The sequence below is a fragment of the Muscardinus avellanarius genome (assembly GCF_963383645.1).
Source record: "Muscardinus avellanarius genome assembly, chromosome: X".
Lineage (NCBI taxonomy): Eukaryota > Metazoa > Chordata > Mammalia > Rodentia > Gliridae > Muscardinus > Muscardinus avellanarius.
Window position 1 is genome coordinate 98,260,688 of NC_137792.1, and position 19,531 is coordinate 98,280,218.

General features: G+C 41.5%; 2 protein-coding genes across 2 annotated transcripts in view; one reads left to right on the forward strand and one right to left on the reverse strand.

Annotated features, from left to right (window-relative positions):
• MID2 (midline 2) overlaps positions 1-19,531 on the reverse strand; it is a gene marked incomplete at its 3' end in the record, with an annotated part of 523,130 nt that overhangs the window by 148,171 nt on the left and 355,428 nt on the right. The gene's annotated exons all lie outside the window — the stretch shown is intronic.
• TSC22D3 (TSC22 domain family member 3) overlaps positions 11,072-19,531 on the forward strand; it is a gene marked incomplete at both ends in the record, with an annotated part of 77,014 nt that continues 68,554 nt past the window's right edge. The window contains one exon of the mRNA XM_080718324.1: positions 11,072-11,385. Within this exon, the coding sequence (XP_080574450.1) occupies positions 11,072-11,385 (314 nt within the window). The remainder of the gene's footprint in view (positions 11,386-19,531) is intronic.

The following is a 19,531-nucleotide window of genomic DNA, read 5'->3' on the forward strand; positions in this document are numbered from 1 at the left end:
CCTGTTTCAAAATAAAAATAATAAAATACAGGACCTTTGAAAAGAATTTAGAGAGAGTCTAAAAGAAAGAAAAGATGCAATCATTGAAGTAAAGCAATTGATTAGACCACATGGAGAATAGAATCTCGCTCCTAGAAGCTGAACACTCCAAAAAGGAACACATAATTTATAACTTAGAAAAAAAAATCCACAGCAGTAATTGGACATTGAAGAAATATGGGCCCATTTTAAGAGAGCTAACCTAAGAATTACTGGAATAGAAGAGGGAAAAGAAGGTGAAACCAAAAGGGATCAATATCTCTTCAAAGAAGTAATAGCAGAAAATTTTCCAAATATAGAGCAAGAGGTCAATACACAGGTCCAGGAAACTTATAGAACTCCCGTTAGGATAGGAGAAAAGGTTCCCCACACCAAATAATTATCAAAATGACCAATGTAGAAGAAGCCAAAGAAAGAATCTTAAAAGCAACAAAAACAAAAGGCCAAGTGACAGTCAGAGGCAAACCAATTAGAATCACTCCAGACTTCCCAAACCAAGTCATGAGAGCCAGAAGGGCTTGGAGTAACATATTCCAAACTCTGAAAGAAAACAACTTCCAGCCAAAAATTTCCTACCCAGCAAAATTATATCAAATTAGATGGGGAAATAAGCTTCCATGACAAACAAAAAACGAGCGCTAGAGAAAATACTCAAAGCGATTAACAACAAAGAAGAAATAGGTAATACACACCAGTACCAGAGAAACAAGATTTTCTATCCAGCAGACAACTAAGCAAAGAAGAATAAACAGTATTTCAAGCAAAAATAAAATCTTTTTAAAAAATTTTTTATTGGTGCATTATATTCATATATTATATTGGGGTTAAAAAAAAAACTTGCGTGTACATACGTGTACACATCACTGACTTAACCCCTACCCAATTCCCACCCCATTCCCTCCCCGTCCCTCCTTCCCTTGCTTGACTTAGTGGTTGACTTCGATATGTTTAAGTACATTGTGTGTTTTAGAGATTTTCCTTCTTCCCCCCTCCTTTCTTCTCCTTTATGTTGTCTTGTTTGCTCCTCTATAGAATTTCCTTTTTCATCTAGAGTTCCTCCTATGATCCATTTCTCCTTAGTCACATAAAATAAGAAATCAGATGCTTTCCCTAATATGTGAGAAATAAAATCTTAACATGGCCGGGCGTGGTGGCACATGCTTGTAATCCCAGCATTCGGGAGGCTGAGACCAGAGGATCGTGGTTCGCAGACAGCCTCAGCTACTTAGTGAGGCCTCTGCAACTCAGTGAGACACAGTTTCAAAATAAAGAATAAAAAATAGGGCGTGGGTGTAGCTCGGAAGTCGAATGCCCCTGGGTTCCATCCCCAGACTCGCAAAAAATAAAAAATTAAGAAAATAAAAAATAAAAAATCTTACCATGTTAGGAATTAAAAGTTATCTCTTGACCGGGGCAAAGCTAGAATGGAAGGATATGAGAGGAAGAAGGCTGAGGTTGATTAATGGATGAGCTATATCCGAATATGTGTAAAAGTATGAATATAGCATGGTTAACGTGGACACTCATTGTTGGGAGGGGGGAAGGGGAACTGGGATGGGGGGAGAGGGCACCAAGCACAGTCTAAATGTATACCATTTTCAGTATGTTCCACTTATAAATAAAAGTAATGAAAATTTTAAAAATAAAAAATAAAAATAATAAAATAGGAAAATAGATCTAAGGGTATAATTTAGAGGTAGAAGTAGAATGCCAGAAAAAGAGAGAGAGAGAGATAGAGAGAGAGATTAATTACCTATAATGGTGTTCATTCATACACACATACACACACATCTATACAATTACCTTATGCACAACCATATTCAAACACCATCCCCCACATACACAATAACCCAAATAGTCAAAGCTCCCTATAGAAATATATTCACAATCTCAAAGATGCAAATAACCTATATCAACAGGATCTTACTCATTTTCTTTGTTTAATTTTATTTTAATCAGCAATTTTTGTTTTTATTGACAAAATTATATATATATATATATATATATATAGTATGCAATGTGATTTTTGATATATGTATATACCATGAAATGAATGAATCAAGCTAGTTAATATATTTATCACTTCACATTGCTATTATTTTTAAGGTGAGAACACTTAAAAATCTATTCTTAGTGATTTCTAAGAAAATAATGTAATTATAGTCACCTTATTGTGCAATAGTTCTCTTGAACTTATTCCTCCTATCTAATTGAAATTTGTACCCTTTGACCAACATCTCCCCATCTTATTCTTATTTTCTTACTAACTCTATCCCATTGAAATCAGTTCCTAATGTTCTCTTTTGTTTGTGTGTAGTACTGGGGATTAGAGCCAGGGGCATTCTACCTCCAAGCTAGCTACACCCCCAGCACAATTTTATCTTTTATTCAGAAAGAGAGTCTTGTTAAGTTACCAAGGACCTCACTAAGTTGCTGAGATTGACCTCGAACCTGAGATCCTCTGGTCTCAGCCTCTCAAGTACTGGGATTACAGATATATGCCACCATGCCTGGCCTTAATGGTCTTTTTTTTTTATTCGTGGTATTGGGGTTCCTGGAAACCCTTCTACCTCCGGGCTACACTCCCAGACCTATTTTATACTTTTTTATTTGGAAACAGGACCTCTTAAACCAGCAAGGCTGGCTTCAAACCTGCGTGACCCTCCCAAGCCCGGGGATTACAAGCGTGCGCCACCATGCCTGGCTCTTAATGTTCTTTTAACACTTGCATGTAAGTTTGCATCCTGTCATTTTGGTATCTAAAGAACTGGAAAAAAAAAACTGAAAGTAAGGAGAATGGACTTTGAGATCATCTCGTTCAGCCCTCTATCAGCAACAAAGATATCTGTCGTATATGAGATTTCTGATCATCTTATCTTCTATTTCTTAGTTCTCAAGGACAACTTCAAAATTTCCCCAGGTTGTCCACTACCATGTCTTAGATCTCCTTGGTCAGCCAATCAATAAATATTTATTAAGCATTTACCATGCTCAATCACTGTACTAAGAAAGTTTATAGAAACAACTTAAATATCCATAAATGGATGAATGAATAAAGAAATGGTGGTGTATATGTGTAGGCACATGTATATATCCACATGCATATATGTATACACATGTATATGTGTATATATGCATAACTAATTCAGCCTTAAAAAAATAAAATCCTACCACTTGTAACATGGACTAAATGGGAGGACTAACTATAATAATCCAGATGTAAGAAGAAAAATATCACAAGATCTTATATATGTGAAACCTGTAAAAGTCAAATTTGTAGAAGCAAAAAGTAGTATGATAGCTACCAGGAGGATAGTGGGGAGGGGGTTAATGGAGAGATGCTGGTCAAAGAATAAATATATCCTAGAGATCTAAGATTCAGCATGGTGAGTATAGTTAATAAAATTGTATTATATACTTCTCACCTCACATATACATATGCATACATAAAAATAACTGTGAATGTTTATGTTAATTAGAATGACTTCCATCTATGTATATGTACATCAAAAGGAATACACATATACATAGATGGGGTTATATATTATAGGGTTGTGCCCACCCTAAACCTACTGACTCTAAATCCTTGTGATTGGGGTTTATTATGGGATGACTTGTGTCCTCGCCCCCAAAATTCATATTTTACCCCCAGTACCTAAGAATGTGACCATATTTAGAGATGATATTTAAAGGGGTAATTTAGTCCAAATGGGCTCATTAGCATGGGCCCTAATGAATATGACTGTTGTCCTTATAGGAAAAGAAATGAATACAGACATATACAGAAAGACCATGTGGAGCTAAAAAAAAAGACATCCATCTGAAAGCCAAAAAATAAAAGCCTCGGGGGAAACTGATCCTGCAGACACCTTGATCTCAGGCTTCTAACCTCCAGAATTGTGAGAAAATCAGTGTCTATTGTTGAAGCCACTCAGCCTGTGATAGTTTGTTATGGCAGCCCTAGGAAACTAATACAAGGTCCAAAATACCTGAGTTTTAAAAATAAGCTTCTGAGGTGGTTCTAATATAGTCGTCCTGGTGCCAATACAAATGCCTGAAATTTGGTTAGGAGGAAGGGTGGGGCTTTAAATCACACTGACTTAGGGTCAAGTCTTATCTCTTCCACTTGCCAGCTGTGAAACTTTGCAAAATAATTCTGTATCTCTGAAAGTTATAAAACAAAGCTTCCTCATAGGCTAGCAAGGAGGAATAAATGGAAAATTGTAAAGCCTTTAGCAGGGTGCTTGGCATATAAAGCAAAGGTTTATTCATGTAAGTAAGTGTTATTAGCATTTTAAAGGGGTTAGTCTAGAGTAAGGAATCTTAAAAATTCAGGGACAAAATGAACTTAGAAAAATATTACATGTAAGTGAAATTTATATTTGCTTCAATTACAAATGCAGAGAACAGATCACAGTAGTATTAGCAGTACTTGTGACTTCATCAATAGAAATCAAAACAGTTTTATGTCATATAACTGCTATTAAAGGTATCTTTAAACATATATAAATTCATGACATTGAGGTTACTGTGGTTATCAAGTCTGCATCCAGATACTGTTATTTAGTACATTAATAATAAACATTTATCTAACCATACCATGATTTTCTGAGGTTTTGTTTGTTTGGTTTGTGCATTTGAGACTGAACACAGAGGCATTCTATGCATTCTACCTCCAAGCTACATCCCCTTCCTTTTTTATTTTTTGTTTCAAAACAGGATCTCATTAGGTTGCTGAGTCTCCCTAAGTTATGATGGCTGTCCTTGAACCTGTGATCCTCCTGTCTCAGCCTCCCACGTACTGGGATTACAGGTGTGTGACATCATGCTCGGTTTTTTATGTTGATAACTGCACTTCCATGTAATTGATCCCCTTTGTAATATTACCTATTTTATTTGGTGTAATGTAAGACCATTATTCTGAGAAGGATTCCATAAGCTTCCCTATATGGCAAAAGAGCCCATGGTTAAGGAATAGAAAGGTTATGAACCCTGATCTAGCTTTTATATCCTTACCCTCTTTAACAGTCTACAAATCTGTAAGAAGCAATTGTGAGTGTAGAGATACAGAGAAGAGATATAGAGCATTTAAGGAATAGGTAGCTGGCCTTTAAGCATTTAGGTTCACATCAAGGCACACAGCAATGATTTTTAGGCAAGTTCATTTCTCTATCATTGATCACCAATTTTGTATCTCTCCTCTGTACCACCATTTCTGTAAGTGGGAATGATAGTAGCATCTACCTGATATGGTTGTTGGAATACTTAAACTGCATGATGCTATGTAAAGTATTCAACAGAGTGCCTGGAACACGGTAGAGCATCCACACTTCAGCACTGATATTATACCAGAACTATTTCTTCTTGGGTCTCCACAAAACAAAAATCTTTAAATATATTAGTTAGGAAATCATTGCATATGTCCTCCTTTTGAATACACAATCTTTCAAAACAGACTGAAATCTTAAAACAGATGCTATGCTTTGTAAATATTTGATAAAGACATCATTTAAAAAGTCATCTAATAGGTAAAAGCACAAGCTTTGAAGTCAGAAAGCTATGGGTTCAAATCCAGACTTCACCACTTACTTGACCTGGATCTCACAAGTAAATGTGAAAAATAATTGTTGTGAAGAGTAATTGAGAAAATATATGTAAGTGCTAGGCACATAGCGGGAACTCAATAATATATATTCTCTTTTCATTTATTTATTTGCTGTGCTAAAGATTCATTTCAGGGCCTAGTGAATGTGAGGCAAGTGTTCTAACACTGAACCCCAGGTCCTATTTTATTCTTTTTTTATACTGGAGATTGAACACAAGATCTTTCTACACCTGAGCTACATTCATAACATTATTATTATTATTATTATTATTATTATTATTATTATTATTATTTTGCGGTGCTGGAGATGGAACCCAGGGGCATAGTACCTCTGAGATACACTCCAAGCCCTATTTTTTAGTCTTTTTTTAATTTTTGAATCAGGGTCTCACTGAGTTGCAAAGGGCCTCACTAAGTAGCTGAAGCTGTCCGCAAACAGCAATCCTCCAATCTCAGCCTTCCAACTGCTGGGATTATAAACATAAACCACCCCCCACCCCGGCTTTTATTTTATTTTTTATTCTGAAACAGAGTCTCACTAAGTTGCTGAGGCTGGTATCAAAGCTGTGATCCTCCTGGAACTATAGGTGTGTACCACCATTCCTGGCCCCTTTCTTTGTGTGTGTGTGCATGTGTGAGTGTGTGTGCTGCTGGGGATTGAACCCAGGGACATTCTACCTCTGAGTTACACACACACACACACACACACACACACACACACACACACAACACCCAGTTTTGTTTTTTTTTGAAACAGTTCTTGCTAAGTTGCTGAAAGCCTCTTTAAGTTGTGAGGCTGGCCTCAAACCTGCGATCCTCCTGGTGCCTCCCAACATCTCGAATTACAGGTGTATGTCACCATGCCAGGCCCCTATTCCTTTTCTTAATAACTACTGAATGCAAGGCAAACTTGTGAAATGGGAGGATTTTGTTAATGTCTTATGCTGGGTCCACTGAAACCTGGTCCTAAAATTCCTTTCCAACTTACAACTTTTGATTTTATAATGATGCAAAAGTGATAAGCATGCTGTAGAAAATGTACTTCAAATTTTTAGTTTGGATTTTTTCCTGAACTAGCAGTGATTGGTTGCTCTTTTGTGATATTGGGCAGCTCCTAGTCAGTCACCACAATTAGGAGAGTAAACAACTAACATTATGTTGCTACGATATGACACTCAGTATTTTAGGTTTAGTAATGTATTTTGACTTGCCATATTTTCAATTTACAGTGGGAGGGGAAAAAACGCACTATAAATCAGTTAAGGAGCATCTGTAAGCTGGATGTGGTGGCACCTGCTTGTAATCCCAGTACTTGGGAGGTTGAGACAGAAGGACTGCAAGTTGATGGCTAATGTGCAGTAACTTAGACCTTGTTTAAAAATAAAATATAGCTAGAGTTGCAGCTCAGAGATAGAACACCCCTGGGTTCCTCTTCCCTGTACCAAAAAAGGGAACATCTGTAGGTGGCCCATTGCTACATTAAGAGTAAACTTCTCACCAAACCCTCACTGCAAATATCACTGTGTAAGCACACACACACACATACGCACACACACACACATACACACACACACACACACACACACACACACACACCAGGCCTCTATCCTCTGTCATCATTTATCATTTGTACTGTTTTGTCTGTCTATGCATCTGTTTTAGATTCCTAAATTGAGCGATATCACTGGAACAAAATATAGATGGATAAAGAATGCAGATTTAAGCTGGCATGGTGGTGCATGCCTATAATCCTAGTACTTAGGAGGCTGAGACAGGAAGATCACAGATTCAAGGCCAGCCTCAGCAGCTTAGTGAGATTCTGTCTCAAAATAAATAATAAAATAAGGCCAGAAGTATAGATCAGAAGTACAATGCCCCTGGTTTCAATCACCAGTACCAAAAAATAAAAAAAATACTTCAGATTTGTCACTGCATTTTATGTTTATTCACTGAAAAAAGGAAGATTTCCAGGGGGAATGAATTTTTTTTTTCTGAAAAGAGTGTAGGAAGTCAATAAATTTGAGAACCTCTGATTGTAGGCCATGATTTCTCTCGGGGCCTGGACTGTTTCTTGTTTGCCTCTGAATCCCCACTAACACTATTCCTGGCACAAGGGCAAGTGTACAGTGACTATTGAATGACCCCATCTTAGAAGGAGATGCCCCTTCTATCCTCTTTCTGCTCCACCCAGAAAGTCATCAGCTCTGTCTGGAAGTGGGCCCTCCTCCCTGCTCTCTGAGTTTATGCAAGAACATTTTGCTGCTTGGAGTCTCTCCATCCAACACAATATATGTCAGCAAAGTGAGGCTTCGTGGAGGAGCCAAGGTGGCCCTGCCCAGCCAGTCTTCCTTTACAGAGGTATGCAGTGTGTCAATAGGAGCTGGATTTGTATGCAAACACGTGGCAGCTCTCTAAGCTCTACCTCCGAACTATCTAGATTTTTCTATAGCTTGATTATATTTGTTCTTGATTAGCCTGGATATGATATGCAAAGCTGTACTGAATTATTAACAATACTGCTTGAGAGCAAGGACTAGAACAAGGGAAATGTCAAGAGGACAAAATCTTGAGTTTAATGGTGCCAAATGCCAAGAAGGAAATACTTCTACCAAGGCCTTATCCCAAGGTTATACACACACACAAAAAAAGAAGACTTAGGCAAATTTAGAAGCAGTTTTCAAAACACAACTTAAACGGTTTTAAGGATCTAATATCTTTTGTTATAGCATTTAACAAAATAATTATAAACAAGAGGAAAAATCATAAACACTGTAATTAAAAAACAATTCAGTAGGCTATAAGTCTACACAATGTAGATGAAATTTCATATTCTACTACCTCCTCTGGCTTTTACCCAAGAACACTAAAAAAAAAAAAAAAAAAGGAAGAAGAAAGGCGGAAAATAACACATCTAAAGAATTGGCTTCAGACAGAAGAAACAGACTTATTAGCAGTCTGTGAACACAGGGATCATACCCTCGGAACCCTGACCTGGTCAGGAGCCAGAGATAGAGATTGTTTTTGGTTTTTAGGCTACTATAGGGGAGAGAGTACTGTCTTCCCTATTTCTCTAAATTTCGGGGCACCACAGGTCTTGGAAACAGGAATTGGTCGGTGCTTTCTGCTCCTAGTCATAGGTTCAGTTTGTAAGGCCCTGGAGAACTTTCAAATCTCCAAAGTCCAATCTGCAGGGAAGCAAGCTAGTGGATTGCCAGAGCTAGTGGCTCTGGGCCAGACTGGTGCCACTTTCTGCGGCTTGGAAATGGCTGTCTTAGGGCAGGAGCTCTGCCTCCTCTTCATTACTACTCTGAGAACCAAAGCACTGTGGATTCCACCAGGAGGCACCTTTGGTGTCTGGCAAAGGTCTGTGGCGCAAACTGTTTTCTATCTCGGACACATGATGGCAGCATATACTGCACTATTTTAAGCGCTATGGGCTAGTGAATGAAGCAAGTCGAGAGGGGGTGGGGCTGAAATTGAAATGTATTTGAGATTTACATGAAAACTGAACACTGAATATTTTTAACTTTTTCATGAACCCGTATTTATTGAATCTTTTACATTCAACGTATTCCAAGTCTCCAAATCCCAAGACACCCTAGAAGCCTACCTTTGCCCACCCAGGACATCCCTACATCTCAGGAAGGTGGGGTATGACCCAGGGCATCAGACTGCCCCCCACATATCTGCCCTTTCACTCCACTTCAGCCCCGGATCCGTCCTCTTGGATCCCTCCGCCAGCAGGTTCAGCGCGCATCGCTCTTTTCCCCTCATTTCCCCCTTCAGACGCGCGACGGCTTAGTCATTTCTTTGGAAAGGGTAAGAGGACCAGAGATCACCTAGGGTGGAGGTAGATGTCAGAAAAAAAACGAAGAACAAGTTTAGAGAAATAAGGGGAGGTAAATTAGGGGGGTAAGAGTGCTATAAAGTTAGAGGAAAATAAAACGAGGAAAATGAAGGAGGAAGGAAGAACGTAGGGGAGAGAAAAAGAGGAAATGGGGAAAGCAGAAATAAGAGGAGAAAAGAAATGAGAGGAATGGATAAGAGATCAGGTGGGGGAGAAATAGAGGAAACGGATAAAGAAAGATAAAAGGAATGGAAAAAATGAGTGAAATAGTGAAAAAAGTAGAAGCAGCGCAGAAGGAAGGCAGGCTGGCAGGTTGAGAGAAGGATCCTAGGGAGACCGGCATTCCAGGAGGTCAGGGCACAAATTAACTAAAGTGAAGCTCCAGGAAGAGGGGAGAGGGCAAGTGGAGGAAAAGAGAGGACTTTAAGTGAAGTAAGAAAGGGACAGAAACTAAAGAGAGTTTGAGCGTGCTTCTACGAGTTCCGCTTAAGGAGTTTATTGGGTACCCCTAATGTGTGCCTGGCACACTTATTTCTTTGCAGAGTCTATCGCGCTTTCTTCCCCAACCCCCAGCCTCGGGGGGGGGCGGCTTTACGGAGGGCGGCGGTGTAAAGCCACGCCACGAGGGGCTCTGAAGCGCGGTGTTTCTCCGGTAGGGGGACTCCTCCGCCGAGGGACTACAAACGCTAGCCCTCCCGCGGAGATACAGACTCGCTAAGCCGGCTGACCTCGGAGGTGCGGTGCTCCTGGCGGGCTGTTTTCAAATTGGTGGTGGAGGCTGCGCCTTGAGCGCCCAGGGAGCCCAAATTGCGGCAGTGGGCTTGCGGGAAGAGGGAGAGGGGCCCGGGGCTCCCCGGGAGCATCGGCGTGGGTGCGTTGGGCGGCGTGGGCGCTAGGGTGCGGGCGGGGCGGGGCGAAGGGGCCGGACGGAGCCCGCTTTGGAGCCGGTGTCTGCAGGGGAAGTGGCGGAGGAGCGTCCTCCGCCAGTCCTTCTGGGGTGATTTACATGCTGTCACAGCCCGTCGCGGACTCCAGGGCGTGTGTCTCGCTCAGTCGCTCACTTGCTCGCGGCTGCTCCAGCCACCGCTCAGCCGGCGCAGCCCGGGAAGCCCGAGAGCCCGAGATCCTTCGAGCCGGGAGGGAGGGGGAAAAAAGAAGGGAGGGAGCGAGGACGCGCCCCAGCTTTCCCTCTTCCCTGCTGCCCGCCCTTCCTGCCGCTACAGGTCCGCCCCATCCCTGCTCACACTTAGGAAACTTGGGACTGCTGTGGGGCCCCGTGTGGCACCTTGGGGGGGGGGGCGGCCCCAGCCTCGAGACAAGGGGGAGAAGGAGGAAGAGGAGGAAGTGAGCCCGAAGGATCCGCTGGGAGCTGTTTGTCCAGCTGTTTCTATTCGCACCCCCGAGCAGCGCAACCAGAAGGGGGCCGAGCCCAGGGTGGTTGGCTTTAGGCGCTAATTTCCAACTCTTCTCACAGCTTGTCTTTTCCAGGCACCCTGGAGTCTCCTCAGGCCAGCCCGGCGGGCACGCACCTGCCAGCCGATTCTGACCTCTCGGGCCAAGCAAACCCTGAGTCTGAGAAGATGGCCCAGTCCAAGAGCGACTGCCGCTCACCTGTCGGCCTCGACTGCTGCAACTGCTGCCTGGACCTGGCCCACCGGAGCGGGCCAGGCAGTAGCGGGGAAAACAACAACCCCGGCAGCCCCACCGTGAGCAACTTTCGGCAGCTGCAGGAGAAGCTGATCTTTGAGAACCTTAACGCCGACAAGCTCAACAGCATAATGCGGCAGGATTCGCTGGAGCCGGTTCTGCGGGACCCCTGCTACCTGATCAACGAGGGCATCTGCAACCGCAACATCGACCAAACCATGCTCTCCATCCTGCTCTTCTTCCACAGGTGGGTGGTTGGGCACACGGGTGGCTACGGATCCAGGCTGACACCAGCCCCTGTGGGACCTTCACCTCTGACAGAAGGGGCTACCGGGAAGTTCACGGGGGAGGGGGCTGTTTTGAAGGGCACCTGCGAAGGCCCATCAGGGGGACCCTGGAACCCAAAGAATGAGCAGAGTCCCTATGGTATGGACATAGCAGTCATTACCCCATTCCCTCTCAAATGTATACCTTTACCCAGCCCCTTAAGGAACTGTGCCATGAGGTCCTCTTGGAATCTGAGTTCTACACTACTCCAAAATCTATTTCTAAATGTGCAAATCCTGATTAAAACAGCAAGTACTTTTAAATGATGGAGGGGCCCCAAGTGACAGTGAGGACAAGCAGAATGGCAAGACAAATTACACTGCTGCTGGCATTAGTAGGTGGAAGGTGGGCAATAAGAAAAATCAGAGACGAACTGTGAGAATTTCTTGAGAGTCTGGATAGGGGGACCCCACCCCCTCCGTGGATCACAGCCTTCAGTTTCAAGAATGTAGGCTAAGAGCAAGCCCAGATAAGATACTAGAACTTCTCCTTGAACACCTCAATGACTGCATGTGGTGGGAGGGTGGGTGAACCCATACCTATGCAGGCATGTATCCGAGTGTAGGTGGGACTTTTTAGAAATCTTGCTGGGGAGGCAAGGAAGGAAGAAGGGAGGAGAGAGACAGTGGGAATGCCCAAGGCCATTGCCATCCCCCAATCTGAGATACTCTTAAAGAATGACTTACGACTGAGATAATTTAAAGACAGGGGAGGCAACTTCAGGGAACCCTGCCTTGCAATTGGTGTTCTTAGTGCCAGGCTGTGTGTGTGTGTGTGTGTGTGTGTGTGTGTGCAGGGGTGGATTTTATTCTTGCTCAATGACATAGGTTATGTAAAAGAAACACATCCCTGCTGTATGAGACATGAGTGGTAGTTCAAGTTATAGCTCTACTTTTATATACACTTCTGAGAAAGTCGCCTGACCTCTCTGATCTCACTAAGGCTCCTTCTAGCTCTGAAATTCTAGGTCGTGAGCAGGCGGTATGCCCATACAAATTGTAAACGAAGACTGAGCACTGGCAAAATATTTAGATGGCAGTGATATTCAAATAGGTAATTTAAAAACCACTCAAGAAATGCAGGAATGCACACAGGCGTGCACAAGCACACACACACACACACACACACACACACACACACACACACACACAATCTCCATTGGTTCCAGACAAAGACAAGGAAGACTGCCGAGTTTGTGTTATTATAGCAAGTTGCATTTCTCAGGTGCTTCTGATACCATTGAAGCCCTTTCCCATTTATTATTTCACTTTAGGCATCAAATTATCTCATTGTCTAAAATAAACCAGGCCGTGGACAGAACAGGTTTCAAGAGAATCATCATTAGTGGTGAAAGATTACTATAAGTGTATTCAACCCACAGACCCTGAAACCCTGCTGAGTAAAATCCCTAACAGGCTCATGAGATCTGCTGGTCTCTGTTGGAGAGTGGGAAGAAGGGGAGGGGTGGCAGGTAAATCTGGAAAGCGAGTCTGTAACATTTGCATGCTTTCAGTCAGGAGGGCAGACTGCCCCTCCAGGGCTTTGGTTGGAGTCCTAGGGCATGCTTCCTCTGTTTCTGGGCCTACAAGGGTCTGAGGCAGTGGATAAACAAGGTATGAAGTTGGAGTCTGAGATCAAAGAGTTCACTTGTGCCACACACCTCAGGAGCATCCTGGTTCTTTGGGTTTCTCCACTGGAAAGGCCTCCTTTGTCATCCACTGCACGGACACTAGTTTATTGATGCTTGATTCTTGGCAAAGCCTGGGAAGGCTACAGAATGTGGATGGAGGGTTGTTGAAGACTCTGGTTTAGGGAGGCTGGTGAACTGTTGAAAGGTGCATCTGAACACTCCATCTCCTGAAATCACAGCAACTCCGAGTCCTAAACTGTGGAGAACCAAGCTGTCAGGCTTTCTTGGGTCCTGTTGCAGCAATCTTATAGTTCTCTTACTTTTTTTTTCTTTTTGGTACTGGGACATTCTACCTCCAGGCTGCACCCCTAGCCTTATTTTGTTTTCCATTTTGAAACAGAATCTCACAACGTTGCTGAGGCTGGCCTTTAACTTAAGATCCTCCTGTCTCAGCCTCCCAAGACTCTGGGATCACAAGTGTGTGCACCACACCCTGCCACTCTCACTTTCCTTGACAACTGGGACCTTAGAAGAGTGCAGATACTGAATTCAGTTTAGGCTTTGCCCAGAATAACATGTTCTCATTACCAAAGTAGGAGACCATGAGTGCTGCTCACCAGGGCTTCTCCAATATCTGGACTTAACAGCCTCCTCCTAAGTGAACATTTTCTTTTTTTACTTCATTTAATTCCCCAGGTTTCTATCTTCATTCCCCAGTCACTTTTTTTTACCTCCCGTTCCGTTTCATGATTAGACATTTCAGATTTCTGCTTGGCTTTTTCTTTTGCAAAAGTTCAAGGCCGCCTCTCCTGGAGAAGTCAGTCTTTCCACTCATCCTGCAGCCCATTCTCCTGCTGTGAGGGCTCCCATATTATTGGGAAGAGGGCAGGGCGCATTCTTGATTTATATCTAGTTTGTCTGCTTTGACCTATCCCTGTTTAGCTCTTGGTTTTCTCCAGACACAAAAGTGTAAGACATTTGAAGGTAGGGCTATATTTTATTCATTTGCTTTTCCCTTAGCTTCTTCTTATAAAGCCATTATTCAGTAAAGGTTTTTGTTGTTGTTTTTGTTTTGTTTTAATGACTACTTAATTATTGGTGTGGTCCCATGAAAAATGTGTGTGTGTATGTGTGTGTGTGAGTTATTGGGGATAAAACTCAGGAGCATTCTACTTCTGAGCTACACCCCCAGCCCTATTTTATTTTTTGTTTTGAAACAGGACCTCACTAAGTTGCAGAGAGCCTCTCTTAAGTTTTTGAGGCTGACTTTGAACCTCTGATCCTCCTGTCTCAGCTTCCCAAGTACAAGGACTATAGGTGTGTGCCACTATATCTGACCAATGTAAAGATTTTTTTTTTTGGTGGTACTGGGGGTGGAACCCAGAGGCTTTCTACCTCCGGGCTATACTCCCAGACATATTTTATATTTTATTTGGAAACAGGGTCTCACTAAGTTGCTGAGAGCCTCACTAAGTAGCTGAGGCTGGCTTCGAACCTGCGTGATCCTCCTGTCTCAGCCTCCCAAGCACAGAGATTACAAGTGTGCGCCACCACGCCCGGCTCCAATGTAAAGATTCTGAAACTTTAATCTTCTCTTGGAAAATTTTTATTAAGGTTTAAATGTGGTTGGTTTTTTAATTTGTTTTTAATCACATGCAATAATTCTAATATACTGGTAGACATCCTGATAGACAGTATATCAACCCATAAATCCATGGTAATGGTGATGCAGTTTATTAATACATAATCCCTGTCTCTAAACTGTTGGGAAGAAGTTTGGTGTTGTGTGTATGTGTGTGTTATTGGAGTTTGAACCCAGAGCATTTCACTTCCAAGCTATTCCCCCAGCCCTATTTTATTTTTTTTATTTTGAAACAGAGTCTCACTAAGTTGCTGAGGCTGGCTTTGAAATTGTGATCCTCCTTTCTCAGACTCCAAAATACTGGAATTACAGGTGTGTACAACCACGCCTGGCTGGAGGAAGTAAACACTATCTCTAAACTCGGTGTGCTATCACATGCCTGCAATCCCAGTTCTTGGGAGACTAAGGAGGAACACAGGTTTGAGGACAGCCTCATTAAGGAGTGAGACTCTTATTAACCTAGTGAGAGCCCATTTCAAAATAAAAATAAAATAGGGCTGGGAGTGTAGCTCAGAGGTAGAATGCCCTTGGGTTCGATCCCTAGTACCACACACATACAAAAACAACACTATCTCTTAAATATTGTATTACATAACTAATAACTATAAGGGATTAATAGCTAACATTTATTATACATTTATGACATGTCCTAGGCATTATATCTCATTTGGTTTCTACACAGCCATAATGAAATGGATACTATTATTGTCCCTTTTCATTCTATAAAAAAAGAATGAGGCTTGGAAAAAATTAAGTAATTTGCCCAGTGCCTTAGAGTAAAGATCAGAGCCAAGACTAATTGAGAGCATGAATTCTGGAGTCTGTGGATTGTCTATAAAGAAAGAATCATTAAGAACACTATTTGGGAGGCTGAGACGAGAGGAACATAGGTTTGAGAATAGCCTCAGCAAATGGTGAGACCCTGTTTCAAAATAAACAGGGCTGGGGGTATAGCTCAGAGGTAGAATGACCTGGGTTATATATACACTAAAAAAGCCAAGTACAGTGGCACACACCTATCATCCCAGAACTTGGGAGGCTAAGACAAGAGAATCAAAAGTTCAAGGCCAGCCTGGATAATTTATTGAGACCCTATCTCAAAATAAAACATAAAAAGAGCTGGACATGTATCTCAGTGGTAGAACATCCTGGGTTTAATATCCAGTATTAAAGCAAACAAGCAAACAAAAAACCACTAAAGAATTAAACTAACACTAAAGAAATTGTTAGAACATTAGCAATTTGTCTATGAAGTAGAAGTAAGTGTGAGCCCAGAACACTTCCAAATAGTCAAATTACCCTTATTAGGGGTCAGACATGGTGGGACACACCTGCAATCCCTATACTTGGGAGGCTGAGACAGGTTTGAGGACAGATTCAACAAGTAGTGAGACTCATCAACCTAGCGAGACCCTGTTTCCAAATAAGAAATAAAATCGGCCTGGGGGTGTAGCTCAAAGGTAGAATTCTCTGGGTTCAATAACCAGTACTACAAAAAATATTTTTATTTGGTGGAGGGTTCATTCATCTTGGTGCTGGGATATAAGACTTCCAGTGATCAAACTGGGATAGTCCCTGGGAAAGTGGGATAGTTGATAACTGTTTTTAGGAGATTCCACCATATAATTTTAATCTTTCTTTCTTTCTTTCTTTCTTTCTTTCTTTCTTTCTTTCTTTCTTTCTTTCTTTCTTTCTTTCTTTCATACTGAGGATTGTACCCAGAAGCATTCACCTCTGATATACATTCCCATCCCCTTTTAAATTTTTTATTTTGAGATAGGATCTGGCTAGTTTGGGAGGGCCTTCCTAAGTTGCTGAGGCAGGCCTTGAACCTGTGCTTCTCCTGTCTCAGCCTCTTAAGAAATGGGATTATATATATATTCACCACACTTGGCTTTGAATATGCTTCTAATACTAGAAAATTTAGGAGGGAGATAGAATATGCTGAGCAAACAACCAGAGTTTCCAATATAAATGTAGCATAATTATATGAGAAAACTAAGTTGAATTTAAAGAGCTTTAATTCTTTGACCAGAAAAGTATAGCCAGTTAGAATGGAAGGTTTGGCAATATTCTCTTGTAATAATTGTTGTTGTAACATCAAGTTTATTTCTAAGATTTTATCCAAAACATGAGGAGGGTACTGGGGATTAAATCCAGTGGCATTCTACCTCTGACCCACACCTCAGCCCTTTTTTGATTTTTCTTTTTTTTAATTTTGAAACAGGGTCTCACTAGTTTTCTGAGAACCTCACTATGTTACTGAGACTGTCCTCAAACTAATGATCCTCCTATTTCAGCATCCCAAATACAGGAATTAGAGGTGTGTACCACCATGCCCAGCTCCAAAACTTTTAAAGCAATTCTATTCTGACTTTTGCCCCAAAACACACCTCCAAGTGTGCTCTGAAATATCCCAAATCTAAATTCCTTTCAGCTCTCAAGCCCTTAGAATTCTACCTGTATGCTTCAGACCAGGAACCAACTGATTCTCATACATAGATGCTCAGAAAATAATAATAGCATATCTTTCTGAATGCTTTATATTTACTAATTTCATAAACATTCTCTTAAGGAGCTGATGCATAGTAGCATGAGAGAAGAAAATTTGACATTACAATCATTTGTGCTTAGCTGGGTGCAGTGGCATATATGCCTCTAATCCCAGTACATGGGAAGCTGAGACAGGAGTATCTCAGGTTTAGAGCCAGCCTCAGCAACATATAAAGAGACCCTATTTCAAAATAAAAATGGCTGGGTGTTTAACTCAGTGGTATACTGCCCCTGGCTTCATTCCCTTGCACCACAAAAATTTATTATTTTTTTTGGTGCCTTGATTGAGTCTTAGAACTAATGATTTCATACTATATTCCTGTACCTAGCTTCTGAGGAGGTAGTCACTTGCATAACATTTGTTTCGAGGAGTTGCCTGTTATGCTGACTAAATTCACACTATTTAAGATTCAGTTATCTGTCCCTACACCATCTAAAATTCTCCCATGGCACCAGTGGTATGTGGACCACACCGTGAGAAACCCTGAATTAGAGATTGCAACCCTTTGTCGACTAATTTACCATTTGATTTCGAGGATGGAATTTTTTGCCATAGAAAGGTTTTGGGTTTCTATGTGGTTAAGCCTGTCATTCTTTGCCTTTGTGAATTTTGCTTTTGGTATCAAGCTTCGAAAGTCCTTCCTTAGCCCAAGGTAATTTAAAATAACTATTTCCTGAGTGTCTAGTGCTCTGACAAAGAATAAGCACTCTTGGATTAAAGGACAGAGTCCATTAAAAATACAAATACCTTTGCAAACTTAATATTCGTGGTTTGGATGCTTTGTGAGAACCCCAACATATAAGAAATTGTTCTTTCTCTGTGGTACAGATGTGAATTGTATGTGCTGGGGGACCAGTCCTTTTGCTGATGAGTGGGCCTGTTGCCATTCTGTATGGGTGTGTGTTTGTGTTTGTGTGTGTGTTGCCATAATATGAATGCATATATCGTGTTATGCATTATATGTACATATATTGTATATAATATATGATGGTAAAATATACACATATATAACATAAAATTTGCCATTTAACATTTTTTTGCCACTAGGAATTGAACCCAGGAGCATTCATACCTCTGAGCTCCACCCCAAGCACTTTTTATTTTTTATTTTGAAACAAGGTCTTTTTAGGTTGCTGAGAATCTTGCTACATGGCTGAGAGTCTGACTATGTTGCTGAGGTTCCTTGAACCTGTGATCCTTCTGCCTCAGCCTCCCAAATACTGCTATAATAGGCATGCCCATTTAACACTTTTTAAACTTTGTGTGTGTGTGTGTGTGTGTGTGTGTGTGTGTGTGTGTGTGTGTGTTGTACTGGATATTGAACCCAGGGGCATTCTACCTCCAAGCTACACCTCCAGTTCTATTTTATTTTTATTTTGAAACAGCGTGTTGACCAGTTTTAAGCAACATTATGTGCGTTCAGTGACATTAGGTGCATTCGCAATGTTTTACAGTGATCACCATCTCCAGAACTTCGTCATCCCAAACAGAACTCTTTATCCATTAAACCTGACCACTCCATTCCCACTTCCTCCAGTACCTGGTAACCTCTATTTTACTTCCCATCCTCTATGAATTTGCCTGTTTTACATATTTGGTACAAGTGGAATCCTACAATATGTAGCTTTTTGTGTCTGGCTTCTTTAGCTCAGCATGTTTTCAAGATTAATTCGTATTGTAGTCTGTAACAGTAGTTCTCTCCTTTTTAATGACTGAATAATAGTGCATTGAATGAATATAACACAATTTGTTTATCCAGTTATCTGTCATTGGACACTGATTGTTTCTACCTTTTGGCTATTGGGAAGAATGCTGCTATGAACACTCGTATGCAAATATGTTGCTGTCATAGTTTTCAATTCTTTGGGGAGATATATATTAAGGAGTGACATCTCCCTCCCTCCTTTCCTTCTAGAGTCTAACACAGGGGTCTTCTGCCTTCAAACTGTGCCCTCTTTTTATTTTTTATTTTGAAATAGGGTCTTGATAAGTTGCCGAAGCTGGCCTTAAGCCTGTGATTCTCCTGTCTCAGCCTCCCAAGTACTGGGGTTATAGGCATGTGCCCCCACACCTACTTTTCAACACAATGTTTGATCCTCTGCTCAAAATAAATATGTAGATATGTAGTAACTCCCATGAAATGAAGAACCGCCTGTTTCTTTGAGGATAATGCACCCTCTCTGAGTCAGCTGCTGGTGCTAGTGATGATAATAAAAAGAAATCCAAGCTGGGCATGGTGG